Source organism: Dermacentor andersoni, chromosome 2, assembly GCF_023375885.2.
Source record: "Dermacentor andersoni chromosome 2, qqDerAnde1_hic_scaffold, whole genome shotgun sequence".
NCBI lineage: Eukaryota > Metazoa > Arthropoda > Arachnida > Ixodida > Ixodidae > Dermacentor > Dermacentor andersoni.
The window spans coordinates 209,513,252-209,530,382 of record NC_092815.1 but is presented as its reverse complement, the minus strand read 5'-3'; the positions used below and the strand labels follow the sequence as shown (position 1 = coordinate 209,530,382).

Genomic DNA, 17,131 nt, shown 5'->3' with positions numbered 1-17,131 from the left:
CTTTCAGCAGTAATCCCCTGGTATTTCCCTACCAAATTAGAAGCATGCCTCTCGCACTAGCAGAGTCCTATAAATACCTAGGTGTCACTGTATGCAATGATCTGTCTTGGTATAAACATATTTGTAACATCATATCATCTGCTAATAAAACAGTGGGTTTTTTAAAACGTAATCTCCGCCAGGCACCTCAAAACGTAACACTGCTTGCCTACAAGTCCCTTGTTCGGGCAAAACTTGAATATGCATCTGCCATCTGGAGCCCGCACCAAACATATCTTATCACCTCACTTGGATCTGTTCAGAACCGCGCTACTAGGTTCATTCACTCACAATATTCATATGATGTCAGTATTTCCGTACTTAAAACACAATCCGGACTAACACTACTATCTGATCGCCGACGCATTGCTAGTCTTGAGCTCTATCACAAGTTCTTTTTCAGTACCCTTCGTCATGCGCCATGCATCGTTCCTGCGGCACGCATCTTTCACCGCACCAGTCATCCGCGGCAAGTCGCACGCCCGCGTGCCCGAACCACTCATTTTTCCGCCACGTTCATTACTCGAGCAGCTAAAGACTGGAACTGCCTTCCTGCTGACATTGTTAGCATCACTTGCCTGTCTTAATTCCTACAGCGTCTGATTGATCACTTTGAATATAACTAATGAAGTGTACCAAATGTGGAACTTATGTTAAACCCACCCCTTGTGTAATACCCCCTGTGGGGGTCTTTAAGGACAATAAACTGAATTGAACTGAACCTATGTTGCCGACCTCGTCGGCGCTGGCTCGGCCACGGGTGACGGCCCAGATGCGTGGGGCTGTATAAGGCCGAGCGCGAACGTTTTGACTGGCCAGAGACACCGGCTTCACGCTGCTGGCCGATCATATTGACCCTTTTCGTGGCGATCCCGTGAACGCTGCCGTGTTTGATCTCGTGGTTGCCATTACTTGCCTCAGCTGCCTCCTTTGCCTCCACGTTTACAACTGGTGTGCATGACGGCGTTGCCCGGCTTAGCAAACCTCTGTTTCTGGAGATATCGTTGACGGCAACTGGTGGCCTACACGAAGCTTTAGCCACAGCTTCAGAGAACACGCAAAAGTGCTTTAGAAGCTGATTAGGCTATGTCCAAACGTCGAGAGCAGCGTATATGGTGCTTGTTTCAAAGCGAAGGCTTTGAACTTGTTTCAAAGGTCTCTCCCCAGGCACGAACCCAGGATTCTTTTTCGGGGGAGGGCCCAACCCAAGGTAACTTTTCTATACAAATGAGGGAGGGGGGTAGTTTTACTAGTACAAATGTTAATTACGCCCGCCATTCGCCATCAAGACGCGTAAATCCGCAAAAGAGAAATGAAATAAGGTGTCTCTCACAAGTACGCCTGTGAGATACACCTCTCCTTACTAGGCAAACAATGAACCACATCAAATAGACTCGCGCAGGAAAGAAGCGCAGGAAGAACACTGCCAAGAACAATTAAAAAGGCGAAAGTGTAAAATAAAGATTTCTATGGTAGTGTACAACTTTAAAAAGAAACAGCAGTTGACAACCAAGGCCGACGGCCCACGCGGGGTTGTGTTACTCCACCAGCCAATCACAGAAGCAAACAATATCGTCGTCATGCGGTCTTTTCAACATGGCGTCATACTTTATACCTGCTGAGCGTCTGTTGTTCTTGAAGAGTATTTTCATCGACGGAAGCAATAAGGTATGCAACAGACATGGACAAAGTGTATGGAGTCTGAGCATTTGACTCTTCAAAAGTATACCTTTTAATGTTTGGAGTCGGGCATGAAATAGAGGGTAGCTGGCCCATGCCGTCGTCCAACTTATCCACCCTGAGGACGTTGTTGAAGGGGGAGGCTTGTTCTCATCGAGAACGAGGAATATGGGTTTATTTACAGCATTTACATGAGAACGTTACAGTTCGTCAGTCTAGCATGACTGAAAGAGGAATGCACTCTCAGCAGCCGCACAACAGCTGCTTATAAACACTCTGTCCACCCTAGATCCCTAGGCGAGGGAAAAACGGCCGTTCAACCTGGCGTCAATTCAAAGCGTTCAAAGTCATCGTAGCCGACCCGCGTTTGAGGGGGGGGGGGGGTTTACACACTCACTTCCCCACAGGTTTCACTGACCACGCCGAGGTGAGTGGGTTCTCGCAGACACAGTGCTTGACCCGAGCACGCGCCTCTTCATCCCATTGTTGACTCCGCAGACAATGGTCACCGCGTCTGTCCAAGACTTCTAAGCTGCGTGAGACGGCACCGCAAAATATCTCCCAGGGACTCCCCTGCTCCTATCGAACCGTGAAGGCGGTGGCGAGTCCACAAACAATACTTGGCCCGCCGACCACGTTTAGTCATAGCGGCGCCGAGGGCATGTTGATGCGGCACACCGTCGTCCCTACAAAACGAGTCGCGGCGGCAGGTGGGGAAGGCTTTCATGGTCGCTTCTGGGAAGCTCGCCACCCTCGCAGCTGCGGCTGGCTGGGAAATTTTTGTAGGTAGGTATCCTTGCCGGCCGTTCGTAACAGCTCCTCCATGGCCCGGGAAATCTCGACTGACCAGTGCTGATAACCGCTGGGCATGAAGAGAATGGCTGGTGGAAGGGGGGGGGGATGCCTGGGCTTGCAGTGATCAGCTGAGAAATGATGACACCGCCCCAAAACATCCAACAAGGACAGGCAACTGCAAAATGAACCCCACAACACAGCTCTGCGCAGAGATGACGTATCTTGGATCTCACTTTAGGCCCGCTAACTTTCAAGTAAAACAGAAGTGCAGAAACAAAAAATGCTGCATTTCGCTACTACAATTTAGAAGGAATTTCGTGCTTACCAATTAGGCAATCATGGAGGGAGTCCTGCTAAATGAGAGGGGATTTTCTTGGCTTAACGAAATTAACAATAACAACCCCAACATTTAGGTGGGATGCCTAAACACAGGATTCAAATTAGCCTGCTCAAACCGTCCGTATTGCTATGCAACTTCCCTTCTTATATCTAACGGATAAGTTGTACTCTAGGAGAGTGAGGCCCCATCGAAGCAAGCGGCCATTTTTGTGTGACATTTAATTGAGCCACGTCAGAGGACAGTGGTCGGTCTCGAAGATGAACCACGCTCCGTACAGGTAACACGACTATTTCTGGGCTACCCAAACTAAACAAGCACATTCCTTCTACGAAGCACTGTGGGCTTCCTCTCTTACAGTTAGTTTACGGTGGCATAGAGGATAGGATGTTCCTCATTATCGTCATCTGACTAAGTACCACGCCCATACCCCTTTCGCTTGCGTCACACTGAACTATGAATTTCTTTGCGTAGTCTGGCGCGCGAAGCACAGGACGAGAAACCAATAGCGTTTTCAAATATTGGAAAGTGTTCTCTTTGTCCTAATCCCAGTGCACGCTATTGGGTGCTCCCTTTCGGAGGGCGTCTGTTAAAGGACTTGTCATTTGCGAGTAATTCGGAGACCGTTGATAGTACCCCACAAGTCCCAAAAATGAACGAGTGTCTGTTTTCGCACGCGGCTGTGAAAATTCTCCAATCGTAGCTATTTTCAGCTTGGCCAGCCGTCTCGTGCCCTGACCGACAACATGGCCCAGATAAGTAACCTGCGAACAGCCAAACCTACACTATTCCGCCTTCATCGTTAAGCCGGCTTCCCTCAAACGGGAGAACACCTCTTTGACGTGCGATACGTGCTATTCCCAGCTGTCCAAAAAATTGCTACATCATCAAGATATGGCAAGGAGAACTCGTGCAAGTCTTTTAGGACAATATCCATTAACTTAGAGAAGCTAACCGGCGCGTTCTTAGGCCCGAAGCTGAGGGCGAGAGGGCAAAAAGTGCCTACAGGTGAGATAAATGCGGCATAGCGACTGGCACTTTCTGAAAGGGGAAGTTGCCAGTATCCCCGCACGAGATCTATAGTTGAAATGTATTTAGCAGCGCTAACTCTTTCAATTCGTTCCTCAACGTTGGGTATCGGGTACTGCTGATCCCTAGTGATGGCATTTAATTTCCTGTAGTCACAGAAACTCAGTGCGGAATATCTGTATTTAGCTGTTGAAAACACGACAAAGGTTACTGCCTACTTAGTGCGAGACGCTTTATGTGATTACTGCAATACAAGTCCCAGTGCAGAGTTGTCCTATTAAGGTCAAAAACAGAAGTGTGTACCTGTAGCAGTGGAGCAACCCCGCGAACAAGTGCTCGTCATTTTCAGAGCAGCTCGCTATGCACAAACACTTTCCCTTTTCTCTCTTTTTTTTTTTACTCTCCAGCTCGCCTAAAAGTGTCGAAAAATAATCTGATACGGCTCGCTGGACATTTGCATGCACAGCGCAGCTATTTCAGACATTTCGTCGCCAAAATGTTCTAGACCGATCTAAATATGGTGATTGGCATCAACGACGCTCTCGGCTTCCACGAAGCATTTCAATCTGGCACTAAAAAAGAGAAAGTCAAGCACAGCACCAAGAAAAAGAGCCGCCATCAACCTCGATGCCGCAGCCATTTTTGTTTATTTGGATGGCGTTGCCAGCACAAGTAACGGATTCTGGAGTGGCGGTATCAGTCGCAGTGGTTGTGGCAAACAGTAGTTTCGCTTTAACTCTTTGCAAAAGAGTCAACAATGAAGAGCACCAGCTACACCACAATGGACGGACGATCTGTTGGCAACCAGCACACTGGCGAAAAAAATCGTCGGAATGTGCACGCGATAATGAAAAGCATGTCTCAGATGAAGACGTGCGCCGCGGCTGCGCTAATCATTCACGTTAACTGCAGCGTTTGCACTCCTCGGGTGAACATTATGAACATAATTTGCCGATTCATTCACTAAAAACTTGTTGACATAGGAAGCATTTGTTTGTTTTCTTAATGCCATCGGTAATTAGACAGTCGTTTCATTTGGACATTCTATTCTGTCCCGAGAAATCCAAAGTAAGGAGACTTTACTGTATATACGTGGGATGTATCGCTCTCTTCAAGGTGTTTTTAGAGCTTCAAAAGAAAATGTGCTTCAGGAACCCCTCTGTGCATCTAAATACAGAAAATGCTGCAACAAAAATAGAGAAGGAATAAAACCAAATAGTATGCCATGTACAAGAATAACTTTATTGAATACTGTACAGCTCTTTGTGAACTAATAAATAATAAAGAAGTAAAATAATAAATAAAGAAATAAATAAAATAAATAGACAATATACATAAAATGAATAAAGCTAAGTAAGCACTTTGTCAATTAAAACTCATGTAAATAGTTCCCATATAAGACTGAAAATATATGAATGTAGTGAATGGCAAGAGTTGTGCCAAAGAACAGCAGCAGTGTGCATGGTAACTTATCTTCAGAATAGTTCATACATGGCAGAAGCCTGCATAGTCGCACTTCCGGATAAATGTTTAAAAATGATGTATATACATATGAAGCTGGCTAAAAAATTATGAAGTTGTTGCACAACACAGCAGTTAAGTTTTGTAATGATAATGAATGATAAATGCAATAAAGCATGAGTGGGGTAATTAAAAAGAAAGCACAAACACAATAAAATGCACCTGTTGTAAACTACAGCAAATATGCACGCATGGTAAATGCAAATTTCAGAGGGGAAGATTAAAACTTTACAAGTAAACACGCATGCTGTACAAGAAAGTAAGAAGAAAGCAACTACAGAGGAGTTCCAAATAATACACGGTTATGGGAAATAGTATCATGCAAAAATTGCGCAGAGCTATACCCTGTGCTTCCTGCCAGTTTTGACGATCATTTCTCCAAGAAGTCCTCAATCCCGGCAACCAGTGAAAGCAAGTATTCGGGACCAGGGTTGACCCGTGCGGCGATCCGGCATAGCTTCTCCGTCCTGCAGATTTGCGGAAGTTGAAAACAGTGCAGGGCTAAAGCAATGAGCAAAACTGCAGCGCAGCTTCGATAATGCAAACACATTCGTGGACAGAGACTCCTTTTTTGCCAGTTATGTCAAGTGGTGGCTAAGGAAGAGCACCAGACATGCTTCAGGTGAATCTCACTCCCTGCATTACTCAATGCGTGCGTTCGTTTCAGATCAATGTGCCATGCATATTGCTACGAACAGGCAACACCATGTTTGACGGGACGCTTGATACGCCGCATGCCAGCTACCACGCGTAATGCATGCAGCCAGTAGCTAAACTGAGCATTCTGCGATACCATTCCTTTTAAGCAGAAACTGCCGATTCCCAACGATAATAACTACGCAGGGATTTACCCTGCAAGTATCACTGAAAATGCACAAAGCACCTTCCTACCACCTTGTCTTTCTTCCAGTGGAGTGTCGAGAGTCTTGAAATAAAGCTGTGAAATTTTGACGCATTCACAGAGAGTTCAATATACGAGTATTTAACAAAGTAAGCCTAACATACTTCCTGCTAATAGCAGCATTTAACAAATGTTCGATATAACTAAGCCATTTGTGTCGCATGGGACTTCAATGTAATGAGGCTGGACTGTACACAATAGAATGCTTTATGTAAATTAGTGTGAAGAGAAAGACTGCTTGAGGCCTGCTCAAATTACCCAATTGCGTGAAAGATACAGAAGCCCCGATTTTGAGAAACCGCTATGCAAATTTGAATGGAATTGCTAGCAGTTTAGATTTCACTTGCAAATGCGACTGTTGGTTTGAAGCATTAGATTAGAATTGCGCTTCAAATTGTAAAATGTGCAGATAATTTACGAAGAAAATGAAATGCCAAGTTTACAATTTTGCAAGTCCAAACAAAAGCTTTATAACAGTGCCCAAGGCAATTAGTATGCAGACGAAATAGTTGGTCTTGACTCAAGCTTCTAGAGAATTTTAACAGCCAATTGATGGCACATTTCAAAACAGCGTACATACAGTGTTAGTCATAGTTAAAGGGACTGACAACGAATTTCCATGGTACACTTTTTTACTGCAATGGAAGGCTTACCGGTCAGAGTGTTTAATCATCAAGTGCACTAACGTTGAAAATGCCATGAAACAATTTCTTTTATCAGAACTTTTAGATCTGCAGTGAGGATGTAGTCATTCACTAGAAGCATGGAGTTTCTCACTATAATACCTAGAGGGAAATCTGGCGCCACCGTAAGAGTTCCCTAAGGGGCGCTGTGCCGTCATGGGAAGAATGACGGTATATGCATCTGCAGGGCTTGTGTTGGCTGGTGTTGTAAGAGGCTTCATCAAGAATGTGGATTTGGCTACACGAATAACACGTTCTTAAAGTGAAATCTTCACAAAATGTTTCCATTCACGCATATTACATGTTCCAGTGAAGTTTACTCACCCATAATGCATAACAAAACGAAGAAAAGCAACATACAAACTGTCCCAAAGCGAGCGCGAATATTGTCTGTCCTCCACCTTTAGCAGTCCGCTGATACTTCTTACGTTTCATATAATTGTTCATGCAACAATAAGATCCCATAGTTAAACAACACATGTTTTTTTTGTGTAATAATAAAGCTAAAAGAGCTTTTTACATGCCGCTTCGGTAGAAAATTAATTACTGTGACAGAACGGGGTTGCCAGGCGCGTCTTGAAGTCGACCTGGCTCTCCGAGAACGACGCCAATTCGAAGTCACAATATACCTGCATTCCCATGCATATCACAGCGCAGCAGCGCCAGATTTCCCTCCAGGCAATATGCTGAGCAACTGACTAGAAGCATGCTGAAAACGGCACTATAGGTGAGCGCGATAGCGATCATACGCCGGCATTAGTGGGAGGCAGACGATAACTGTGGCCGTGCTGTAACAAAGTACAATTCTGTTCATGAAGCCGATGTTCCTGCAGCTCATGTTTTCCGAATTGTTAAACGACTTCTGCGATACGTAGCTGCGGGTTGGCTTGTCCAACTGCTGTGGTATTTAACCGGTCAAAACGAAACCAATCGGATCGAAAACGAAACGACGCCTTTACACGGGATACAGAGTTCAGCGTGTTCCCGTAGACATGGGTGCATTTCTGATTTACAAAGCATAGAATAAAGCGCGAGTGTAAGAATATGCCAAATGCAATTTTATGCAATAACCAGTGTTTTCTACCAAGTTGACATTTAAAAATTCCCCGAGTTTTCCAGGTTTTTCCCGAGTGCTTTTGCAATACTCCCCGAGTGACTTAGAACTTTGTTTTATGCCAAGAAGGGCTCCCTACATCATGTCGCCCAATGGTGTAATCACTTAACAACGTAATCCACTTTGAATAGTAAGCGGTAGTGTTTATTTTATTCAAAAAGGAAACGGAAGGGAAGGGTTAGTAAAATGCACAGCGAATAAAATATCTTCAAGAGAAATAGTAAAACCCATTGCAAATCGAGTCGAATATTCTCAAATGCGAAGAAAAAGATTCATACGGAATGTTTTCGAATATGAGCTATTTCCGTCAACTGATAGCAAGCCAATTGGTACGAGACCCGAACTTTATCAGAAGTGAGACTCTTGCAACAGCTGGTAAGTCAACCTCAGCTCTCTTTACAATGTCAGCCAGCGCACAACGCCTCAGTGTTGCGTTTCACTGTTTAAAAGAGTTTTTTTGCTAGGATGAGGGACACCTCCATTTCGGCGTCAGCCAACACTCTGCTTTTAAGTGCAAGCTCCTTCAAAAAAGCGGCGGCATGCTTCCTTTCTCGTTCATTTCTCAATGCGTAGGTCTTTTGTCTTCTCGTTCTCCTTCGGCTGCGCGTTCGACACACGGACTATTTGAAGCATGCTCTTGGACAGTTGTACAGTCAGTGTACGATTTTTCGGACTTCCGAGGGACCACGAAAACGTCCAAAAAAATGAATGCATGTCCTTTACAGCCCCTAAGAGCTCAAAGCGCTACAGGCACGCCCGAAAAAGTAGTAGTAAGTGATTTTGGAAGGAGAAAAGAAGAGATAAGTGCAGTACCGTAACTGTCTCTCTTAGGAAGTCACCTCAACAGTACTGCACGGGGGAAGGATAAGGGGAATAAAAGATTGTCGAGAAATAAAGATGGAAGAAGCCGTGCGTAAGTCCGCGAAGGGAACAAAAAAAAAAAAAAAAAAAAAGAAGGAAGGAGCGAAAAACGGGGCCTATGGCCGCGTGTATAGGTTTGAGGCCCCACAGAACTCTATCAGAGCCGGGAAGGCTCTTGAGTAAGGCAGCAAAACCCCTGGGGAACAGGAAGTTCTCTGAACGGGCTGCGGGGAGACAAAGGCGTTTATAGGAGGCGATTAGGTCTTCACGAGCGGAGTTATATGCCGCGCAATCGAGAAGGATGTGACCCAGTTTGGTTCACGCCAGCAGTGCAGTTCTGGCAAACAGGACTAATTGCCAGAAAAAGCTCTGAAGGCCTGCCAGTACACTTATTAGGCATATCGCTCGTACTGCGACAGCAGATGGCGGGTGCACGCGTGTATAATCAAGGAATACATACTGCGTCCCGTGACAAATGCCCCATCCCAAGCTTGTCCTCCTTCACTGCGTAAATTCTCTGTATTGAGGCGAAGCTAACTTTCGGGAACCGGCATTATGCAACGTGCCGTTCTTTCCGAGCTTCGAAGCCAATCGGGAGGACCACAAAGGCGGAGTCGATGCTATTGCTGACAGTGGCGAATTCTTTCAATGAAAAACGTGACACAGAACGGCAAGGAGCTCATTACCGAACCTCGAAGCAGATAGGCCTAGCATAGCCGCGGTGGTGGCTACGGCTGCTAGCGGATCTGCATGCTAGTGTGCCGGTTCGAGGCGGCGACGTTATCGAAATGGCGGCGGTTGTGGCTTTTATTAATTCCGTGTCGGACCTGCGGTCACGATAAGAAGCCCGGAAAATCTGACGGCGAAGGGTTCTTGCATCCGAAATTTAAGACGTTCTCATACATTGACGCTATGGGGTACATAGGAAGGCCGCGAAGCCGCCCGAATTATCTGGCGTCCGAAAGACGCTCGTTGACTGTACTCTAGCAACTTCTCCAGCCGACGACGCGGCATCAAATACTATTCCTTACGATTACTCTAACTCGAGCCAGCATAACCTCGACTTTCGTTCCCTTTAAATAAAATTGCAGCCAATTTTCCCTGATAGAAGAACAAATTTCCCGAGTTTTTCCAGACTACTCAAGATCCCCGAGAATTCCCGGTTTTCCCAGTTGGTAGGCACCCTGAATAACAGTGGACTTAAGTACAGTAATCTAATAGAACACATCAGAAGTACCAAGATTTCAATGCCGCGTCTCGCCACTTACTGGTTTGAGACTTTCTTCGCCAATTTAAAGTTATCATTCCTACTTAAATGGCGAACAGCGTGCTGTATTCTATCACTATAAATCATGGTCATTTCATTTCCATCAACGTTCTGGCCAGTTGTCAGTCCCTTCACCACCATTATAACTGAATTGCAAGACCACGAAACACGACATGCTGGCTCCAACAACCTGAGTTGTTGACAAAGCACGAGTAAAGCTTTCTATACGCTGCCAAAAATGCACTGGAATCGTTCCTTCATTCTTGATTGTCTTTCATTATTCAGATGGACAAAGTAAACTTTTTGGTTCAGTTACAGTTTGAACCAGGAAAGGATTAAGAAAAGTTTACTCATACTCGTCATACTCGTCCGAGTACGGACGCATTGATGGCACGATCACAGCGTTCGGGTACGCGTGGGAGGTCAAGGTTGAACCAGATTAGTCGGCGAGAGGCTACAATCTGGACTGACACCCTGCAATAATAATTTAGGAAAAGGGGGGGGGGGAGAAAAGGGAATTAGCAGATTTATACAAACTCGTAGCAGGCATACATCGGGAACAGCATCAGCTACAATAAAGCCGCTGAAGACTTGTGTGCGAGTCGAACCAAGTTATTAAGACAAGATCGCCGCCAGGCAGCGCTGCTGTGCTACCGCGAGTGCTGCCTGTACACAGTCTATGGGTGTCGCGAAACAACGGCGTAGCTCGTGCTGTCAGCTCTATGGACACAAGTAAATGCACATAGCGTTCCAATGCGTTTGCAGCGGCACCTGTGCTTTGGGAAGCCAGAGTTTCGTAATGAGCAGCAGAATACTCAGTGAAATAAAGCATCGAGTACAGCGAGAAATTGGGCTAGCTGGTTTGAGCCGGTACCTATTAACTGTGACTAATAACCACGATAGGACAAACCAGACAAGGACAAGAGCACAATGTCTATGTCTAGTGTGTCATACCACGGTGATTAGTTATAGTCAGTTGTACTGGACAGATTACAACATGCAGCAGACTATTAAAAGTATATACTTCGTTAGGAGTGTGCAAAGCAACAATAGAAACAATCTATTCGATTCTATAGTCGGCTGTTTAACAGAGCCTTCTGCTTACAAATTTCGTGCAAAAGACATGGCGCTACACATGCCCAAGAGGCTACTCACTTTATGTAACAAGACTAAATCAGTAACTTGGGTACCTAGGAGTCGGGATGTACCATAGCATATTCTACTCCGGTTAAAGGGGACACTGAATTAATATGCCAGCACTGATAACTCGGTTTATATATGGAGGTTTGGAAAACTGATTTTATTTATAGAAATTCAGCCGTAAAGAACCAAGCTTTTTATCCCTCCAAAATTGAAGAAACAGCGAAGTTACTCTAAACACCCGTGAACTTTTTAGTGTAATAATAGGTCATACTGTGCTTAATGTCAATCTTCTATTGCCTAGGAAGTTTTGCTTTTTAGTTTTCTTCCAGGGAAAGGAGGGTGTTTCCATCTTCACAGCAGGTAGTTTTTGTCGGTTACCAGCTTGCAAAGGCCAAAATGTGCGACGGGCAAAAGCTGGAAATGCGCATCACGTGCGAACGCCCACTAAACAACTGCTGCATACAGCAGAGCCACAGCAACTACTCACATAAACCACTCCTTCATATAGCAGAGTCACAGCAACTACTCACATTGGGTACTCAAAGGCACGGTGGTGGCGCTTGGCGATAATGCAGATGTCCCGGGTGAGAGGCCTGTAGCATGCGAAGAAGCTTCCTACATCTCCCAGCAGCTGTGAACACGAAGCAGCAAGCAGAGTGTGGCAACCTGTAATGTTCTGATTTGAACAAAGTTTTTTGCGAGAATCACTAGAGAATTCTGGTGTCAGTACATTCAAACCCACTTGAAACAATCCCAGGCGTAACAATCTATGGGTTGTAACAACCACATTTCACGGCATTTACAATTTTCCATCCCTGCAAATTTAAACTGCAGCCAGATATAATGAACATTCGCAAAAATGCCCTGCTGCTGCAATGAACACTTCAAACCTAGTAATTGTATGAGCGGAGCGCACGCAAAGCTCTGAAGCACAGAGGCGCAACCGAACTCGTCGCACGGCAGCGCACCACCCACGGCAGTGCAGCTCTCCGTGCGACACTGAACACTACGTTATGCATGCTGTTTGGACAACTTTGACCAATACAAACCAACGGCAGTTCAAGCGTTGCTATCGATATTCACGTGGCCCGAGTCGGCATGGTTGTGCTGCTGCCACGCAGAGTCGGCAGTTATGGTTAGTCGATGATTCCTTTAGGTTGTTGCCAATAACAGTTTGCAATTGTGTTCCATATTTCCTACGTTGCACTTTTCTTTGCCCGAAGTGGCACAAAAAATGCAACTTCACAGTTCTTGACACGTGTGTCCAATGCTGCAGTCTTAACAGCGAGACCTCTGCAACATGCCGGCATGTCACAGTAGTTTTCGCTTCAAGACAACTAGAATGCTTCGCTATTATATGCAGAATCCACTCGTGTCCCACCGATAGTAAAATCTATCGCAAGCCCTTGAAGGAAAAAGTGGCGGCAGATGCTCTCGTAGTTTCAAAACGACGTGCGATTAAAACCGGCAGGGCACCATTTAGAAGGAGCAAAGAGGATGTATTTTGTCCTTTAGGTTACATTTTTTAACGGGAACTTGTGGTTAGATGTGCAAAATGTGCCAGGAACCCATTTTCGAATCAGAGTGGTGTCAAAGCATAACTTCCGAAGCCGGCTACAATATCTTAATTTTCCGGCGTTTGGAAGGGAGAGTCCACATATAACCAACTTCCGATACCACAGCTTTTCGCGGAACTATCGTGCTCACTATAAACGGGTGCGACTGCATACAACAGATGCAAGTGTGGCGGTTCGGAGAACATGAGAATGACGGGCAATGCAAGAATTCGCCCAAACTCCATCTTGGTTTCAAATACTGCGTCATACAGGTGACAATGAAATTATTGCATACATGTACCAGGAATATAACTGCGTAGTAGAGTTCAGAAAAGAGCAAGTGCCTTGAAATTTGAAAAGGTAAAAGCGTAATACAAATAATGCCACTAGAATGTCGAAAGCTTCACGATTGACTATTAAAGAAATCCACGTATGATCCCAGTGCCACAGTCAACTCTAGTAACTTTTCTACAAAGATACATATGGCCACAGATTGTTTCTCACACCGTGGTCGACAGACAAAGTATCACCAAGCATCATAGGGGTCTGCAGAGACTCATCTGGACCCTGACCATGAATAAGCCTCGCCTAGCAGAACACCTGGGGAATCGCTTGCGACAAACTTGATTTAAACTGGTGAAGACGGCATTGGGAAACAGGATGAGGTATCATTAGTACAACAGGTTGCTGACGAATGTGAAAAACAAAAAAAAAATGTTTAGGGACCTCGTTCATAATCCCATCCCTCGTCACAAACGAGGAATCTGTATACATATGTCGATAGAAAACGTTTTTATGTTAGTTATCCGTTTTATTAACTGTTTTTACCTGACAAGACGGTGTTGCATCAGACTGTTAGAAAATTGGGGGTTAAAATTCACAAGGAACAAGTGCACCGATTTCTTGTAGCTTACCGCGCCGGTTCAATAATGCATAATGTGACCTGTGCCGAAGCAACCTGGCAGAAGGCATGGAAAGACCACACCCATGCTCGCCTTCTTGCCAACCTTTCCTCACGATCAACACAATGCACAGTTCAACCAGAGTGACCGGAAAGAAGGCAGTACTCCTCGGTTCAGCGAGAGGGCCCTCTATTCAAATGAAGGTGAAAGGAAAGGTTTCGAGGGCACGTATTCTTGTTCTTTCCAGCTGTGGATCTTGGCCCCTTCCAATGAACTATCCATTTCCTGCCTCTCAAACAAGCCCCCCAGGAAACGAGCACCAAGCTTCTTTACTTCGTCGTAACAGGTAAACAAGCAATCTGTAAACAAGCAATTCGATTTTACATGCCCGAGCAATAACCATCACGCTATTATTTTTGCCCCGTTCGTTAGAAGCCGCCACAGTTTGAAGTCAACATGCAGTATGGGTTGAGGAATTCGATATGAAGTGCCCGAGGGGCTTGAACAGCAGCCTCCCTTGCCGCCCCAGCCACACGTCCGAGCATGCTCCATACGTTTAACTGCCAGCTTCAATCCCCCCCTCTTCGATGAAGCACACTACAGCCCTGTTCACTGGCTTAAGACATTTCATTTCTCAACGATGAAACGAACGCAGTGAGGGGCTTTATAAAACAAAAAACAAGCAATGTTCAAGAACTGCAAATTGCTAGAATTTTACAACATTTACGAACCTTTCCCAATCTGTCTGTTGTGGGGTACTGCTTCAGTAGCTCATCCGTCTTGTGCATTTCTTGAAGGCGGTGATTCAACATGTACTTGAACTGAGCTTTCAGCTCTGAAAGGGAAGAAAAATTAAAGTTCCATAAGCCAGGACAGTCGTGGTGGACCTTGAAACAGGGACACAAATCAAGCAATCGAGTTGTCATTTCCAACATTTTGGGGATGAGCAAAACATAGGGGTGCTTGTACGCAAAGCTGGGACTGCATTCTCAATCCCCTTCAGGAATGCTTTCACTTTTGCTTAATGTCGCACCCCACAGAAAGAGCCACTAGAGCGACGGGCATTCTGCGTGCTGGCTTAGGTAAAGAGCATCGCTGAAAGATATCCCCAGAAGTGACTGATCCACAACATTGGCCTAGCACATCAGTAGTTTTTGAAAGGTTCGTTTGATTGTGGCCGATCGCAACAAGGTTTGCGTCATTATATCGACAATGTCAGGTCAGAAACGTTTTGGCGACGTCATATGTTCGTCATCGCGTCTGCGAAAGAAATACAAGCATGCTGCTTAGAAGGAACATCAAAATATTTCCGGTCGTCTGTCACTGTCCGTCAGTGGCTTGCTGTGCCAACTTGTGGTACACGAAATGCTAAATTACATATGCGCCTCACAGTTAATATGCAAACACTATATTGCTGGAATTGCAGGGAATCGGCACAATGGCTGCAGGATAGCCAAGCTGCTGACAAAAACAAGCAGGGATGTCTACGATGGGTTGTTTCAAATTGCTCTTGCGGAGCGACACATCTGTCACTAGAATACATATTTTGAACAGTGAGCAAACTAATGCTTTGTTGTAACCGGTAATGTCTCGGATCTTATAATTTCATTTTTATTATGGTAGAATACGCATTTGTTGGACATGCTTAATTTCGAACTTTATTCAGTATGCATCCAATTCGTCAGACTTCCTAGGAATCTGCAATTTGTATGGAAAAACACATGCACACAGAAAACGCCATTCTATACGTATTTTTTGGACGAATAGAGTTAACAAGGGAGTATCAGATCAGCACAACTGCAATGGCGAGATAGCTCTGAAAAGAGGCGTTAGTTTTAAATATGTCGCAGTTATGTCGGAAAGGTGCAGCAGTGATAGCAATAGCAAAGTATTGAGGGACTACATGAAAGGTTCGTAGTTTTATCGGCCATATAAATTGCAGTTGGACTTGGCACAGGGAAACATGAAAATACCACTTGATCGTGGACACTTGATGTCACAACACTCATGATGAAGAGCAGAAGCACTGGCAAGCAAACACTGTGCGACCTCTAGCTTCAACTTGGTTACACCGTCTCCAACGCTAGGCAGTGATAACACAGCACACACGAAGACACCTGCCGTCTCGGCTCGAAAAACTTTGCACTGGCCGCACCGTGTGCAGCAATGATCAGGCTACAAGACGAGATGCACCGGCTAGAAGAGAAGACAGCAACCGAAATTTCAGGGATCCTTATACACTGGCTCTATGGGCTAGGTGGCAGTGATGCAAAGGCATCCAAATTATGGGGCAAGTCTGAAAAATCAGTCAGTTGCAACGAGTTTGCTAAATCAGTGTTCACAATATCACGGTTCCACTACACAGTGGTACCTTAAAGGAACAAAGCTTTAATTACAAACAAAGACCTCACTGTGACAAGAACAACATGTAACAAAAAAGTTATGCAGATCGCATGCACTGTGGGAATCGATGTAATCGAAGCTTTGTGCTGGTTGCTTTCACTGACGACAATTAGCACCCATGTTTTCTACAGACGAGCGTGCATGCAAGTCACATGTTAGACTCAGCCAGGCCGACATCTCCAGCATATCATTGAAGCTTGTATTTCTCCAATGTTCGTCACTGGCGTTGACACATGAAGTGTTTAACAGGAAAACAAGGTGTCAGACAACAGGATGTCAGGATCCAACTTACTACATGCGACTTCATAGTGTAGACTCGTGATGCGCTTGGCACGCCGGCGAACCTCTCCCCCACATGCTGCTCGGGCTAGCGCCAGCTTGTCCTCGGTGTCGAGTAGCGTGACATAGGCACCAAGTTTCATCACCAGCTTGAGACTGCCTTTGATGTAAGTGAAGGCTGCTCTGTCTGCTTCCACGTGCCAAAAGTGCAGCTGCTACTCTTTCCTGCAAAAAGAAACAGCGTGTGAAGACGAGCAAGTTTGACTACAGGTCTAGCACATGTTGGCAGGAGACAAACCACGTGGCAAAAAAAGAAAGGCAGCTTTCCAGAAACAGTGTCAAATACGAGAAAATAGGAGCAACAAAAAAGGTTTCCGCTGGATGAATGAATGTTTTTCCCAATACACAAGACGAGGACGAAAGAATGGACACACACACACACAGTGCGAATGCGAGATTCTGTTGTCTTTGTCTAATGTCCTGGGAAAAATTGATTATGCACGGATAACTAGCGCAATGCTTCAGTTCAGCAGAATGAAGCAGCTTAGAAGGCGCTTTGGTGATGCTTTAAAATAAAGCTTTACCTTGGGAACTGCTATCTAAATACATGAGAACGAAGAA

At 45.2% G+C, this 17,131-nt stretch overlaps 1 protein-coding gene across 1 annotated transcript; it reads right to left on the bottom strand.

Moving 5' to 3' along the window:
* Window positions 1-5,131: 5,131 nt before the first annotated feature.
* Window positions 5,132-16,941, bottom strand: LOC129387356 (uncharacterized). Its single transcript, XM_055076286.2, has 4 exons — window positions 16,524-16,941; window positions 14,560-14,663; window positions 11,901-12,001; window positions 5,132-5,868 (listed from the first exon to the last, which is right to left on the bottom strand). The coding sequence occupies exons 1-4, from the start codon at window positions 16,651-16,653 to the stop codon at window positions 5,772-5,774; spliced, it is 432 nt and encodes a 143-aa protein (XP_054932261.1). The 5' UTR covers window positions 16,654-16,941; the 3' UTR covers window positions 5,132-5,771.
* Between the last annotated feature and the right edge of the window lie 190 nt (window positions 16,942-17,131).

Bases quoted from the DNA above. Each gene is read 5' to 3' on its own strand.
- LOC129387356 (XM_055076286.2), bottom strand. From the start codon at position 16,653: ATGAAACTTGGTGCCTATGTCACGCTACTCGACACCGAGGACAAGCTG. The intron at 14,664-16,523 runs GTAAGTTGGATC...CTTCCCTTTCAG, and splicing joins ACACTATGAAGTCGCATGTA to AGCTGAAAGCTCAGTTCAAG. The intron at 12,002-14,559 runs GTTCGTAAATGT...TCGTGTTCACAG, and splicing joins CAACAGACAGATTGGGAAAG to CTGCTGGGAGATGTAGGAAG.